We start from the raw sequence: 15,224 nt of genomic DNA, 5'->3' as shown, positions 1-15,224 counted from the left end.
TAAAAATAAACGGAATAGAACAAAGCACAGCCAACATCCTAGAGGAAAAACTGGTTCAGTCTGCTTTCCAAAAGACACTGGGAGATAAATTCACCTTTCAGTAGGACAATAACCTAAAACACAAGGCCAAATATACACTGGAGTTGCTTACCAAGACGACATTGAATGATCCTGAGTGGCCTAGTTACAGTTTTGACTTAAATCGGCTTGAAAAGCTATGGCAAGACTTGAAAATGCTTGTCTAGCAATGATCAACAACCAACTTCACATCACTTGAATCTTTTTTTTAAATAATAATTTACAAATATTATACAATCCAGGTGTGCAATGTTCTTAGGGACTTACCCAGAAAGACTCACAGCGGTGATCACTGCCAAAGGTGATTCTAACATGTAATGGCTCAGGGGTGTGAATGTTTATGTACATTAGACATTTCTGTATTTCATTTTCAATACATTTGCAAACATTTCTAAAAACATGTTTTCACTTTGTCATTATGGGGTATTGTGTAGATGGGTGAGATAAAACAACAACAATTCAATCCATTTAGAATTCAGGCTGTAGCACAACAAAATGTGGAATAAGTCAAGGGGTATGAAAACGTTCTTAAGGGACTGAGGATTATGAATCATATTACTATTAGAGAAAACGTTTGCCTCATTTTTACTACTGTTAGGACATATGCAGAACAATTCAAATTTGACTATGGTACATGGTTAATTAAAATACACCCTCTTTGCTGCAACCAACAAAGCAGCGCTATCCATTACAGTGGTGCTGAAATACCTACAAATTATTAGAAAAAATTGTATTTCTGACCATGGAAAGTTCCCTGGTATACATAGTCGATTTCAAACAGTTAAAGCGCATGATGCATTTAGAAATACAGTTGAGAAATATTGTTTTTGAGAAAAAATTATGATTCAAATATAACAGACCTCTACTGGGGAGTCTGGTTCATCCAAGATGCTCTTTTCACTCTGCATCCGCTGCATCGTCCCTGTAGAACTGGGGTTCATTATCAGTACGTTCTGACTACAGGGTCTGGTGTACTTACAGTCACTCTTTCTGGAGTCCGTCGTCCTGCACACCTCGTAATTGTACACGTGCTGTAGAGTTCCTGTCCCCAAAGTGTCTGCGTAACGCGGTGGATAATACGGAATAACCAGGAGATTGGAATGATAGAGGATGCGAGACTGTCTCCATCTGTATATTTTCACTGATATAATAACCACTAAACATGTGATGAACAGAAATGAGACTACAGCCAAAGCCAAGACTAATTAAAAAGTCAGGTTGTCATTGTACTCTTTGTCGTGCGTAAAGTCAGTGAACTCCGAGAGCACTTCAGGGAAGCTGTCAGCCACCGCCACGTTAACATTGACTGTAGCTGAACGAGAGGGCTGCCCGTTGTCCTCCACTACAACAGTGAGCCTTTGTTTCACAGCATCTTTATCAGTGACTTGGCGTATAGAAAGAGGACTGAGCACGCCCCCATTCTCATCGACGGGGCTGTAGTGGAACAGGTTGAGAGCTTCAGGTTCCTTGGTGTCCACATCACCAACGAACTATCATGGTCCAAACACACCAAGACAGTCGTGAAGAGGGCACGACAAAGCCTATTCCCCCTCAGGAGACTAAAAATATTTGGCATGGGTCCTCAGATCCTCAAAAAATTCTACAGCTGCACCATCGAGAGCATCCTGACTGGTTGCATCACCGCCTGGTATGGCAACTGATTGGCCTCCGACTGCAAGGCACTACAGAGGGTAGTGCGTACGGCCCAGTACATCACTGGGGCAAAGCTTCCTGCCATCCAGGACCTCTATACCAGGCGGTGTCAGAGGAAGGCCCTCCAAATTGTCAAAGACTCCAGCCACCCTAGTCATAGACTGTTCTCTCTGCTAACGCACGGCAAGCGGTACCGGAGTGCCAAGTCTAGGTCCAAAAGACTTCTCAACAGCTTCTACCCCCAAGCCATAAGACTCCTGAACAGCTAATCATGGCTACCCGGACTATTTGCACTGCCCCCCACCCCATCCTTTTTACGCTGCTGCTACTCTGTTAAGTATTTATGCATAGTCACTTTAACTCTACCCACATGTACATATTACCTCAACTACCTCAACTAGCCGGTGCCCCCGCACATTGACTCTGCAACGGTACCCCCCTGTATATATAGCCTCCCTACTGTCACTTTATTTTACTTTTTTTCTCAACACTTTTTTTGTTGTTGTTTTATTTTTACTTTTTTTGTTTAAAATAAATGCACTGTTGGTTAAGGGCTGTAAGTAAGCATTTCACTGTAATGTCTGCACCTGTTGTATTCGGCGCATGTGACCAATACAATTTGATTTGATTTGATTTAGTTCTTATTTCTCCATTTTGTAAGTCCACTTCAAACAGCGCCCTGTCTGTCGCTTTCTGCAGTTTATACGAGAGCCAGGCATTCTGTCCAGAGTCCACATCAACAGCCACCACTTTAGTGACAAGATAGCCCACATCTGCTGAACGAGGCACCATTTCAGCCACCAGAGAGCTGCTAGTCTGGACTGGGTACAGAACCTGAGGCGTGTTGTCGTTCCGGTCTTGGATGAAGATGGTGACAGTCACACTGCTACTGAGGGGAGGAGAGCCTCCATCTTGCGCCTTAACCACGAGTTTAAGCTGTTTAATTTGTTCATAATCAAAGGAACCCACCGCATATAAAACTCCAGTTTCAGAGTTAATGGACATATAAGTAGAGACTGGAGTTCCACTGATCTGCGTGTCCTCCAAGAGGTACGAGATTCTATCGTTTTGATTCCAGTCAGAGTCCCGCGCACTGACAGTAAATATGTACATTGCAGGAGAGTTATTCTCTGTAACGTAAGCAGAGTAGGTGTCTTTATCGAACAATGGGGCATTGTCGTTGACGTCTGAGATTCTAAGGTGTATTGTTCTAACGCTAGAGAGAGGAGGCGAACCAGAATCTGTCGCTATTATGGTTATATTGTATTCAGCCATCTTTTCTCGATCAAAACCAGAGTCAGTGATCAAATTATAATAATTTGTCAATGAGGATTTGATCTGAAATGGGAGTTTTTTGTCTACTGAACAGCTAACCTGTCCGTTTCTCTCTGAATCTGCATCTTTAACATTTATAATGGCTATCGTGGTTCCAGGAGGAGCATCTTCAGACACAGGGCTGGAGAAAGACATGATGTTTATAACAGGTGCGTTGTCATTTATGTCAACTATATCTATGACAACTTTACCAATATCTGTCAAACCACCTTGGTCTTTAGCCTCAACTCTAATGTCATATTTCTTGTCTTTTTCAAAGTCTATCTGTCCAGCAACAGATATCTTGCCAGTTGTCTCATCAATGTCAAATAAATCAGCCAAGTTGCCTTTCAAATTTGAAAAAGAATAGGTCCCCTTTCCATTCGAGCCACTGTCTGCATCGCTGGCATTTACGGTTGTGATATATGTGCCTTTCAATGCGTTCTCCATCACAGTAGCCCTGTACAATGACTGGTTAAACACAGGAGCATTGTCATTAGCATCGAGGACAGTGATTTCTATATTTACGGTGCCAGTTCTCTGTGGATTTCCACCGTCTACAGCGATCAGCTTTAGAGAGAGACGAGGATGCTCCTCTCTGTCTAACGTTTTTTGTAAAATCCTTTCTGTATATTTACTACCGTCTGCGTTAGAATGCTGTTTCAAAACAAAATTATCATTAGGAGTGAAGACATAAACCTGTAGACCGTTAACTCACACATCCGGATCCTCCGCACTCTCTAATACAAAACAAGATCCAAGAGCGACGGATTCGCTGATTTCAAATTTACTGTGATTGTTCTTGAAGAGAGGGGAATGGTCGTTAACATCCAACATTTCCACTGCAACACGATGTAATTCAATTGGATTTTCTAAAATGATTTCAAAGCTAATGCTACACGGTGTGACGTCGCCACAAAGCCGCTCTTTGTCTATTCTCTCACTCACGACTAGAATCCCTTTGTCTGTCTTCAGCTCTGTGTACTGAATGCTTTCTCCGGTCACGATACGGGCCCGGCCTGCTCGGAGCCTTTTCACATCTAACCCCAGGTCTTGAGCTACGTTACCGATACAATAGCCTTTCTTCGTCTCTTCAGGTATGGAATACCGGATTTGACCACTGACAATATGACTGAAATACAGAAGAAAAATCAGTACTTGCCATCGCAGTCCACAACACAAACGCCATTTTACGCATTTAGGTTGAAGGAATCCTTCAAATGCCATAGCCAAGGAATAATACATCCAACATGAATATTCCTTATACTGGATTGAGAGAAACGGTGAGGAAATACCAGTCGACGTTTCGCTTTAATCTAGCCTATTTTCTCTTTCTCTTTCTTATATACTGATCAGTGCAAGTGTTTTTCTGTCTCGCCGCGCCTAGTATCAAGCGCAGAGAGTCTCTCCCTCTCCTCTGGTAGAGCGCAGTGATAGGGGAGTCTCTACTGGCTGACAACACTGGACAGAAATTATTTCACTGATCAACAGCGGCCCTCAGAGTCCAAAACATGAATATCATAAAACACTTGAACATCTAAAACCGTTCAGAAATAATTTAACACAACACAGCAATATTCCCTTTCCAAACGGATCTACATACAAATCACTAAACACTTCACTTTCTGCAATCTAAATAAATGAACGTTCATCACTACATTTATATGACCAACAAATAAAAAAATGACAATATTATAGCCTAATAAAGAATGCCACTATCCCATCAACCTCAGATTGGATTGTACATAAAAATAAGTCCATGGAACAGCCGTCCAAACCATTACTCAACATTACAAACCAATACAAATGCATGTTGACAGTAATATGCCTCGTAAAGGCTCAAATCTAAAGCGACATTCAATAGACAGAGGTACGAACAAGGGATAATAAAAGTCTGAGAGAGAAGCAGCCCTCTGCTGCTATGGAGACAGAAGTGTCGCTGTCCACACAGGGTGGTGCTGAAGCAAAATTGCATCACTACAGTTACAAATATATCATAACCACTAATGCTCAGCTCGAAATAGGCTACATTTTTAAAAAGCGCAGCACAGAACCTAAACCTTTTTTATAGGTTACTAAAACAATACATAATCCTTGAATTACCGCTATAAAATTGCGAAAAGAGAGCAACCCAACTTCTGAGATACAGATAAAAAGAGTAAGGCACCAGCGGAAAATAGTTGAGAAAAAAAAGCCTATTGTAAAGATATACTCCTACAAAATGAGCTACATTATTTAAAGGCCAATAAACTCACCTCTAGTGGGGAGTCTGGTTCATCCAAGATGCTCTTTTCACTCTGCATCCGCTGCATCGTCCCTGTAGAACTGGGGTCCATTATCAGTACGTTCTGACTACAGGGTCTGACGAATTTACAGTCACTCTTTCTGGAGTCAGTCGTCCTGCACACCTCGTAATTGTACACGTGCTGTAGAGTTCCTGTCCCCAAAGTGTCTGCGTAACGCGGTGGATAATACGGAATCACCGGGAGATTGGAATGATAGAGGATGCGAGACTGTCTCCATCTGTATATTTTCACTGATATAATAACCACTAAACATGTGATGAACAGAAATGAGACTACAGCCAAAGCCAAGACTAAGTAAAAAGTCATGTTGTCATTGTACTCCTTGTCGTGCGTAAAGTCAGTGAACTCCGAGAGCACTTCAGGGAAGCTGTCCGCCACCGCCACGTTAACATTGACTGTAGCTGAACGAGAGGGCTGCCCGTTGTCCTCCACTACAACAGTGAGCCTTTGTTTCACAGCATCTTTATCATTGACTTGGCGTATAGTTCTTATTTCACCATTCTGTAAGCTCACTTCAAACAGCGCCCTGTCTGTCACTTTCTGCAGTTTATAGGAGAGCCAGGCATTCTGTCCAGAGTCCACATCAACAGCCACTACTTTAGTGACAAGATAGCCCACATCTGCTGAACGAGGCACCATTTCAGCCACCAGAGAGCTGCTAGTCTGGACTGGGTACAGAACCTGAGGCGCATTGTCATTCTTGTCTTGTATGAAGATGGTTACGCTAACATTACTACTGAGTGGAGGAGAGCCTCCGTCTTGCGCCTTAACCACAAGTTTAAACTCTTTAATTTGTTCATAATCAAAGGAACTCACCGCATGTAAAACTCCAGTTTCAGAGTTAATGGATATATAGGTAGAGACTGGAGTTCCACCGATCTGCGTGTCCTCCAAGAGGTACGAGATTCTCGCGTTCTGATTCCAGTCAGAGTCCCGCGCGCTGACAGTAAATATGGACATTCCAGGAGAGTTATTCTCTGTGACGTAAGCAGAGTATGAGCGCTGATGAAACAATGGGGCATTGTCATTTACGTCAGATATTCTAAGGTGTAATGTCCTGGTGCTAGAGAGGGGAGGCGAACCAGAATCTGTCGCTGTTATGGTTATGTTGTATTCTGGTGTCGTTTCTCTGTCTAAAGCTACATCTGAGATCAAATTATAATAACTACTTAACGACGACAGAATTTTAAACGGAAGGTTAGTATTTATAGAGCATGTAATCTGCCCGTTTCTCTCTGAATCAGCATCTTTAACATTTATAATAGCAATAGTGGTGCCAGGAGGAGCATCTTCAGACACAGGGCTGGAGAAAGACATGACGTTTATAACTGGTGCGTTGTCATTAACATCAATAACTTCAATTACAACTTCACTTGAGTCTGTTAAACCACCTTGATCCTTCACCTCTACCCTGATTTCAAATTTCTTATCTTTCTCATAATCTATTCTCCCGGCAACTGATATAGTGCCTGTTGTTTCGTCTATGTTGAAGATGTCAGCTAAATGTTTTTTGAGGTTGGAAAAGGAATACGCAACAACACCGTTTGATCCACTGTCTGCATCGCTGGCATTTATTGTTGTGATATAGGTCCCTTTTGAAGCGTCTTCAATTACAGTAGCCCTGTACACTGACTGATTAAACACCGGAGCATTGTCATTGGCATCTAGGACAGTGATCTCTATATTTACTGTGCCAGATCTCTGTGGATTTCCACCGTCTACAGCGATTAGCTTTAAAGAGAGTCGAGGATGTTCCTCTCTGTCTAACGGTTTCTGGAGGACCATCTCAGCATATTTACTACCGTCCGGTTTTGCGTGTTGTTTTAGAACAAAATTATCATTCGTGGTTAAGACGTAATTCTGCAGGGCGTTGAACCCTACATCAGGATCCTCGGCACTCGCCAACGTAAAACGGGAGCCTAAGGTAGCAGACTCGCTAATTTCAAATTGTATATCTCTCTTTGAAAAAGCAGGGGCATGGTCATTTACATCTATAATTTCTACAGTCACGCGGTGTAGCTCCATCGGTTGTTCTAGAATGATTTCGAAGCTGAAGCTACACGGTGTGACGTCGCCACAAAGCTGCTCTCGGTCTATTCTCTCACTCACGACTAGAATCCCTTTGTCTGTTTTCAGCTCTGTGTACTGAATGCTTTCTCCGGTTACGATACGGGCCCGGCCTGCACGGAGCCTTTTCAAATCCAACCCAAGGTCTTGAGCTACGTTACCGATAAGAGAACCTTTCTTCATCTCCTCCGGAATAGAATACCGGATTTGGCCACTGACAATATGACTGAAAGACAGGAGAAAAATAAATACTTGCCACCGCAGTTCACATAAACGCCATCTTAAGCATATAGGTTGAAGGAATCCTTCAGATGCCATATCCAAGAAGACAAGAAATCCAACAAAAAATATTCCTTATACCAGATCCTCAAACGACGAGTTAAGGGGGGAGTAATAAACGATGTATTATCTTAATCCAGGCTATTTGAACCCTTCTATTGTATTTGTAATATACATGTGCCAGAGCAAGTGTGTCTCTTCCGCGCCCCACCTCGTATGAAGTGCAGTCTCTCCCTCTCCTCTGATAAAACGCAGTGATAGGGGAGGGGACTCTACTGACTGACAACACTGGACAGAAATTATTTCACTGATCAACAGCGGCCCTCAGAGTCCATGATATGAACACCAAATTAAACGAGAACATAAATCGGTTCAGAAATATTGCAACACTTTACAGCTATACCTTTTTTCTGATATATATTAAATCAAATGCAAAGTGCTATCTAAATAAATACACCCTTCAATTACTAGAATATTATGACCAGCAGGGAAAATAGTAATCATACGATACTAAAAAAATGGCCTATCCTCTCAGCCCTAGAATGGATTGTGCGTAAAAACATGGCCATGTGTCCGCCGTCCAAACCATGTCTGAAAATACTGTCAAATACCTTTCTAGAGAGTTATTTCGTTCCCGTAGGGTAGTCTACACAAGGCTGAGACTTTATAGAGACTTTTCATCAATACACAGCAGTTGAACAATGGATACTTTTTGTGAGAGAGCGGAGCAAACCTCTGTTGCTGACTGACAGGAGTGGCGCTGTCCACACAGAGAGGTGCAGAAATTGCATTGCAGCGCCGCAGCGTTACGATTGTAGCACTTCGTCACCTACATTCCAAATAAGATTCTACCACTCAGCAGGCATAGGCTTCCTATAAATGTCAAAGCTTTAAAAAAAAAAGTAAAAGATGACTTGCCCTTATGAAGTTCACCATAGATACAAATTAAAGTACACATTTTAGAGATGTATCCCATCAAGATTAGGTATATGATTAAACATCAGCTAAACTCACCTCAAGTGGGGAGTCTGGTTCATCCAGGATGTTATTTTCACTCTGCATTCGCTTAATCGTCCCTGTAGAACTGGGGTCCATTATCAGTACGTTTTGACTACAGGGTCTGGAGAACTTACAGTCACTCTTTCTGGAGTCAGTCGTCCTGCACACCTCGTAATTGTACACGTGCTGTAGAGTTCCTGTCCCCAAAGTGTCTGCATAACGCGGTGGATAATACGGAATAACCGGGAGATTGGAATGATAGAGGATGCGAGACTGTCTCCATCTGTATATTTTCACTGATATAATAACCACTAAACATGTGATGAACAGAAATGAGACTACAGCCAAAGCCAAGACTAAGTAAAAAGTAATGTTGTCATTGTACTCCTTCTCGTGCGTTAAGTCAGTGAACTCCGAGAGCACTTCAGGGAAGCTGTCCGCCACCGCCACGTTAACATTGACTGTAGCTGAACGAGAGGGCTGCCCGTTGTCCTCCACTACAACAGTGAGCCTTTGTTTCACAGCATCTTTATCATTGACTTGGCGTATAGTTCTTATTTCTCCATTCTGTAAGCCCACTTCAAACAGCGCCCTGTCTGTCGTTTTCTGCAGTTTATACGAGAGCCAGGCATTCTGTCCAGAGTCCACATCAACAGCCACCACTTTAGTGACAAGATAGCCCACATCTGCTGAACGAGGCACCATTTCAGCCACCAGAGAGCTGCTAGTCTGGACTGGGTACAGAACCTGAGGCGCATTGTCATTCTGGTCTTGAATGAAGATGGTGACAGTCACATTGCTACTGAGCGGAGGAGAGCCTCCGTCTTGTGCCTTAACCACGAGTTTAAGCTGTTTAATTTGTTCATAATCAAAGGAACGCACCGCATGTAAAACTCCAGTTTCAGAGTTAATGGATATATAAGTAGAGACTGGAGTTCCACTGATCTGCGTGTCCTCCAAGAGGTACGAGATTCTAGCGTTTTGATTCCAGTCAGAGTCCCGCGCACTGACAGTAAATATGGACATTCCAGGAGAGTTATTCTCTGTGACGTAAGCAGAGTATGAACTCTGATGAAACAATGGGGCATTGTCATTTACGTCAGAGATTCTAAGGTGTAATATCCTGGCGCTGGAGAGAGGAGGCAAACCAGAATCTGTCGCTGTTATGGTTATGTTGTATTCTGGTGTTGTTTCTCTGTCAAAAGCTCCATCTGAGATCAGAGTATAATAACTACTTAACGAAGATTGGATCTTAAACGGGAGGTTGGTATTTATAGAGCAAGTAATCTGTCCGTTTCTCTCTGAATCAGCGTCTTTAACATTTATAATAGCAATAGTGGTTCCAGGAGGAGCATCTTCAGATACAGGGCTGGAGAAAGACATGGCGTTTATAACTGGTGCATTGTCATTTATGTCAATAACTTCAATGACAACTTTACTGGTGTCTGTTAAACCTCCCTGGTCCTTAGCCTCAACTCTAACCTCGTATTTCTTATCTTTCTCGTAATCTATTTCCCCCGCAACTGATATTGTGCCTGTTGTTTCGTCTATATTGAATATGTCAGCTAAATGTTTTTTGAGGTTGGAGAAGGAATAAGCAACGACGCTGTTTGATCCGTTATCTGCATCACTGGCATTTACGGTTGTAATATATGTGCCTTGCAGTGCGTTTTCCATCACAGTAGCCATGTACACTGACTGGTTAAACACGGGCGCATTGTCATTCACATCTAGGACAGTGATCTCTATATTTACTGTGCCAGACCTCTGCGGATTTCCACCGTCTACAGCGATCAGCTTTAGAGAAATACGAGGATGTTCCTCTCTATCTAACGGTTTCTGGAGGACCATCTCTGCATATTTACTACCGTCCGGATTCGTATGTTGCTTTAGAATGAAATGATCATTGGGAGTTAAATCATAATTCTGTAGGGCGTTGAGCCCTACATCGGGATCTTCTGCACTAGCCAACGAAAAACGCGAGCCCAAGGTGGCAGACTCGCTAATTTCAAATTGAACATCTTTCTTTGGAAAAGCAGGGGCATGGTCATTTATATCCAGAATCTCCACAGTAATACGACGTAGTTCCATAGGGTTTTCTAGAAGGATTTCGAAGCTGAAACTACACGGCGTCACGTCACCACAAAGCTGCTCTCGGTCTATTCTCTCACTCACGACTAGAATCCCTTTGTCTGTTTTCAGCTCTGTGTACTGAATGCTTTCTCCGGTCACGATACGGGCCCGACCCGCTCGGAGCCTTTTCAAATCCAATCCCAGGTCTTGAGCTACGTTACCTATAAGAGATCCTTTCTTCATCTCCTCTGCAATGGAATAGCGGATTTGGCCACTCACAATATGACTGAAATACAGGAGGAAAATCAGTACTTGCCACCGCAGTCCAAAACACAAACGCCATTTTAGGCATTTCGGTTGAAGGAATCCTTCAGATGCCATAGCCAACAAATAATAAAATCCAAGAAAATCCTCAGAAACGACAAGCAAAGAGAAAACTGATAGTGGAAGTGTTATTTTAACTGTCTCCTTCAGGTATCTGTTTGAGCGAGTGTGTCTCTCTCGCGCCACGCCTCGAATGAAGTGCAGTCTCTCCCTCTCCTCTGATAGAGCGCAGTGATAGGGGAGTTGACTCTACTGACTGACAACACTGGACAGAAATTATTTCACTGATCAACAGCGGCCCTTAGAGTCCAAAACATGAACACCAAATTATATTTGAATTGATAAAAACGTAGGAATGATTTATCACCTCACAGCACTACTTTCCTCCGAACATATTGCAAATAGCTAGTTGAAAACTGTGCTAGTTGCGATCTAAATAAATTCAACGTTCAATCACTGTAATACTATGACGAGCAAGGCAAATAGCAACAATATGATTCTAAAGCATGCCACCCTGTCCTCTCAGCCACAAATTGGAACAAACGTAAAAACATTTCCATGGATCCGCAATCCAACCCATTATTGAACAACACAGTAACAAAAGTATGTTGAGCGATATTTGACATATGACAAGCAGTTAACACTGGTTAAGTGACTATTTAGTAACTCCATAGTGACTTTATCAAATCACAACGGTTGGCACAAGGGAGAGCAGTACGAAAGAGCGAAGCAGAACTCTGCTGCTATCATGACATAAGCGGCGCTGTCCACACAGTTGTGCTGAAATGTCGTTTCAACACTACCTTGTTTCTATTGTATCACTTAAAGATAAAACAACTCAGCAGGCATACTATAAAAGCCAAAAATAATCCGGAAAACGTGGAGTAATTCCCACTATAGTACAACGTAATATGTTAACCTCGAAACCTCAATCTGAAAACTCAGCTGACAATATAAAAGCCAAAGCTAACCACAAAAATATTTAACTGCTGATTTAACTATGCTGTTGAGTAGAGAAATAATGAGTACACAAACCTTTAAGCACTATAACAACAAATTAAAACAAATTATTTATTAATAAGAGCAGTGTTTCAACCCATTGAGCAATATAATTTAAGCTCCAATAAACTCACCTCTATTGGTGAGTCTGGTTCATCCAAGATGATTTTTTCACTCTGCATCCGCTGCATCGTCCCTGTAGAACTGGGGTCCATTATCAGTACGTTCTGACTACAGGGTCTGGAGAACTTACAGTCACTCTTTCTGGAGTCAGTCGTCCTGCACACCTCGTAATTGTACACGTGCTGTAGAGTTCCTGTCCCCAAAGTGTCTGCGTAACGCGGTGGATAATACGGAATCACCGGGAGATTGGAATGATAGAGGATGCGAGACTGTCTCCATCTGTATATTTTCACTGATATAATAACCACTAAACATGTGATGAACAGAAATGACACTACAGCCAAAGCCAAGACTAAGTAAAAAGTCAGGTTGTCATTGTACTCCTTGTCGTGCGTAAAGTCAGTGAACTCCGAGAGCACTTCAGGAAAGCTGTCCGCCACCGCCACGTTAACATTGACTGTAGCTGAACGAGAGGGCTGCCCGTTGTCCTCCACTACAACAGTGAGCCTTTGTTTCACAGCATCTTTATCATTGACTTGGCGTATAGTTCTTATTTCTCCATTCTGTAAACCCACTTCAAACAGCGCCCTGTCTGTCGCTTTCTGCAGTTTATACGAGAGCCAGGCATTCTGTCCAGAGTCCACATCAACAGCCACCACTTTAGTGACAAGATAGCCCACATCTGCTGAACGAGGAACCATTTCAGCCACCAGAGAGCTGCTAGTCTGGACTGGGTACAGAACCTGAGGCGCGTTGTCGTTCTGATCTTGGATGAAGATAGTTACGCTAACATTACTACTGAGTGGAGGAGAGCCTCCGTCTTGCGCCTTAACCACGAGTTTAAGCTGATTAATTTGTTCATAATCAAAAGAACGCACCGCATGTAAAACTCCGGTTTCAGAGTTAATGGATATATAAGTAGAGACTGGAGTTCCACTGATCTGCGTGTCCTCCAATAGGTACGAAATTCTAGCGTTTTGGTTCCAGTCAGAGTCCCGCGCGCTGACAGTATATACAGACATTCCAGGAGAGTTATTCTCTGTGACGTATGCAGAGTATGAACTCTGATGAAACAATGGGGCATTGTCATTTACGTCAGAGATTCTAAGGTGTAATATCCTGGCGCTAGAGAGGGGAGGCGAACCAGAATCTGTTGCTGTTATGGTTATGTTGTATTCTGGCGTTGTTTCTCTGTCAAAAGCTACATCTGAGATCAAGTTGTAATAACTACTTAACGACGATTGAACTTTGAACGGGAGGTTATTATTTATAGAACAAGTAATCTGTCCGTTTCTTTCTGAATCAGCATCTTTAACATTTATAACGGCTATCGTGGTTCCAGGAGGGGCATCTTCAGACACAGGGCTGGAGAAAGACATGACGTTTATAACTGGTGCGTTGTCATTTATGTCAACTATTTCTATGACAACTTTACCGAGGTCTGTCAAACCACCTTGATCTTTGGCCTCAACTCTAATTTCATATTTTTTGTCTTTTTCAAAATCGATTTGTCCAGCAACAGATATCTTGCCAGTTGTCTCATCAATGTAAAATATATCTGCCAAGTTGCCTTTCAAATTTGAAAAAGAATAGGTCACCATTCCATTCGAGCCACTGTCTGCATCGCTGGCATTTACGGTTGTGATATATGTGCCTTTCAATGCGTTCTCCATCACAGTAGCCCTGTACACTGACTGGTTAAACACAGGAGCATTGTCATTCACATCCAGAACAGTGATCTCTATATTTACTGTGCCAGACCTCTGCGGATTTCCACCGTCTACAGCGATTAGCTTTAAAGAAAGACGAGGATGCTCCTCTCTATCTAACGGTTTCTGTAAAATCATTTCGGCAAACTTGCTACCATCAGGATTCGCATGTTGTTTCAGAATAAAATTCTCATTTGGAGTTAAAACATAACCATGAAGACCGTTAACTCCCACATCGGGATCCTCAGCACTCTCTAATACGAAACGAGAACCTAAAATGGCGGATTCGCTGATTTCAAATTTGATATCATTATTCTTAAAAACAGGTGAATGGTCGTTTACATCTAAAATTTCAACTGTAACACGATGCAGTTCGATCGGATTTTCGAGAATGATTTCGAAGCTGAAGCTACACGGTGTCACGTCGCCACAAAGCTGCTCTCGGTCTATTCTCTCACTCACGACTAGAATCCCTTTGTCCGACTTCAGCTGTGTGTACTGAATGCTTTCTCCTGTCACAATACGGGCCCGTCCCGTTCGGAGCCTTTTCAAATCCAATCCTAGGTCTTGAGCTACGTTACCGATAAGAGAGCCTTTCTTCATCTCCTCTGGAAGTGAATACCGGATTTGGCCGCTGACAATATGACTGAAATAAAGGAGGAAAATCAGTACTTGCCACCGCAATCCACAGCACAAACGACATCTTATGCATTTAGGTTGAAGGGGTCCTTCCGATGCCATAGCCAACAAATAATAAAATCCACAAGAGGATTCCTTATAGGGTATCCTAAGAAACGGTGAACAAATACTAGTCGATGCTTCGCTTCAATCTAGCCTATTTTCACTGTGGTTTTCTGATTGACGGATTGAAGGGAATGTCTCTCTGTCGCGCCCCACCTCGTTTGAAGGGCAGTCTCTCCCTCTCGTCTGGTAGAACCCAGTGATAGGGGAGGGGATTCTACTGACAGACAACACTGGACAGAAATTATTTCACTGATCAACAGCGGCCCTTAGAGTCCAAAACATGAACACCTGATGATATGTAAAAATATAGAACTGTGTAGAAATTATTCAACACTTTCCAGCACTAATTTATTTACACAATGTCACAATTAGAACCACTGTGGTATGTGTACTTGCAATCTAAATAAATGCAATCTCTGATTACTAAAATATGTCCAACAGAGAACATACCCTAATCATCTGAAACATGCCACTATATCCTCTCAGCCCTAGATTGCATCGTGCGTAAAACCTTTCTATGGAACAGCCGTCCAAACCACTACTGGAAAATAAAGTA

The 15,224-nt window shown here is 42.5% G+C and overlaps 1 protein-coding gene and 1 pseudogene across 16 annotated transcripts in view; both read right to left on the bottom strand.

Moving 5' to 3' along the window:
- Positions 1–15,224, bottom strand: part of LOC121532782 (protocadherin gamma-C5-like) — a 211,211-nt gene that overhangs the window by 74,968 nt on the left and 121,019 nt on the right. The window contains exon 1 of one of the 16 annotated variants that reach the window (XM_045205107.1): positions 12,227–14,849. The exons of 13 other annotated variants lie outside the window; for them this stretch is intronic. In XM_045205107.1, coding sequence (XP_045061042.1) covers positions 12,227–14,665 — 2,439 coding nt within the window. In that variant the 5' untranslated portion in view covers positions 14,666–14,849. Of the gene's footprint in view, positions 1–5,300; positions 7,930–8,711; positions 11,290–12,226; positions 14,850–15,224 lie in introns of those variants that run through there. 2 more of the 16 variants (XM_045205097.1, XM_045205116.1) reach the window with 2 other exon arrangements.
- Positions 2,377–4,446, bottom strand: LOC123492661 (annotated as a pseudogene).

This window comes from Coregonus clupeaformis, chromosome 2, assembly GCF_020615455.1.
Source record: "Coregonus clupeaformis isolate EN_2021a chromosome 2, ASM2061545v1, whole genome shotgun sequence".
NCBI classification, from domain to species: domain Eukaryota; kingdom Metazoa; phylum Chordata; class Actinopteri; order Salmoniformes; family Salmonidae; genus Coregonus; species Coregonus clupeaformis.
This window is presented reverse-complemented; position numbering and strand designations above follow the sequence as displayed.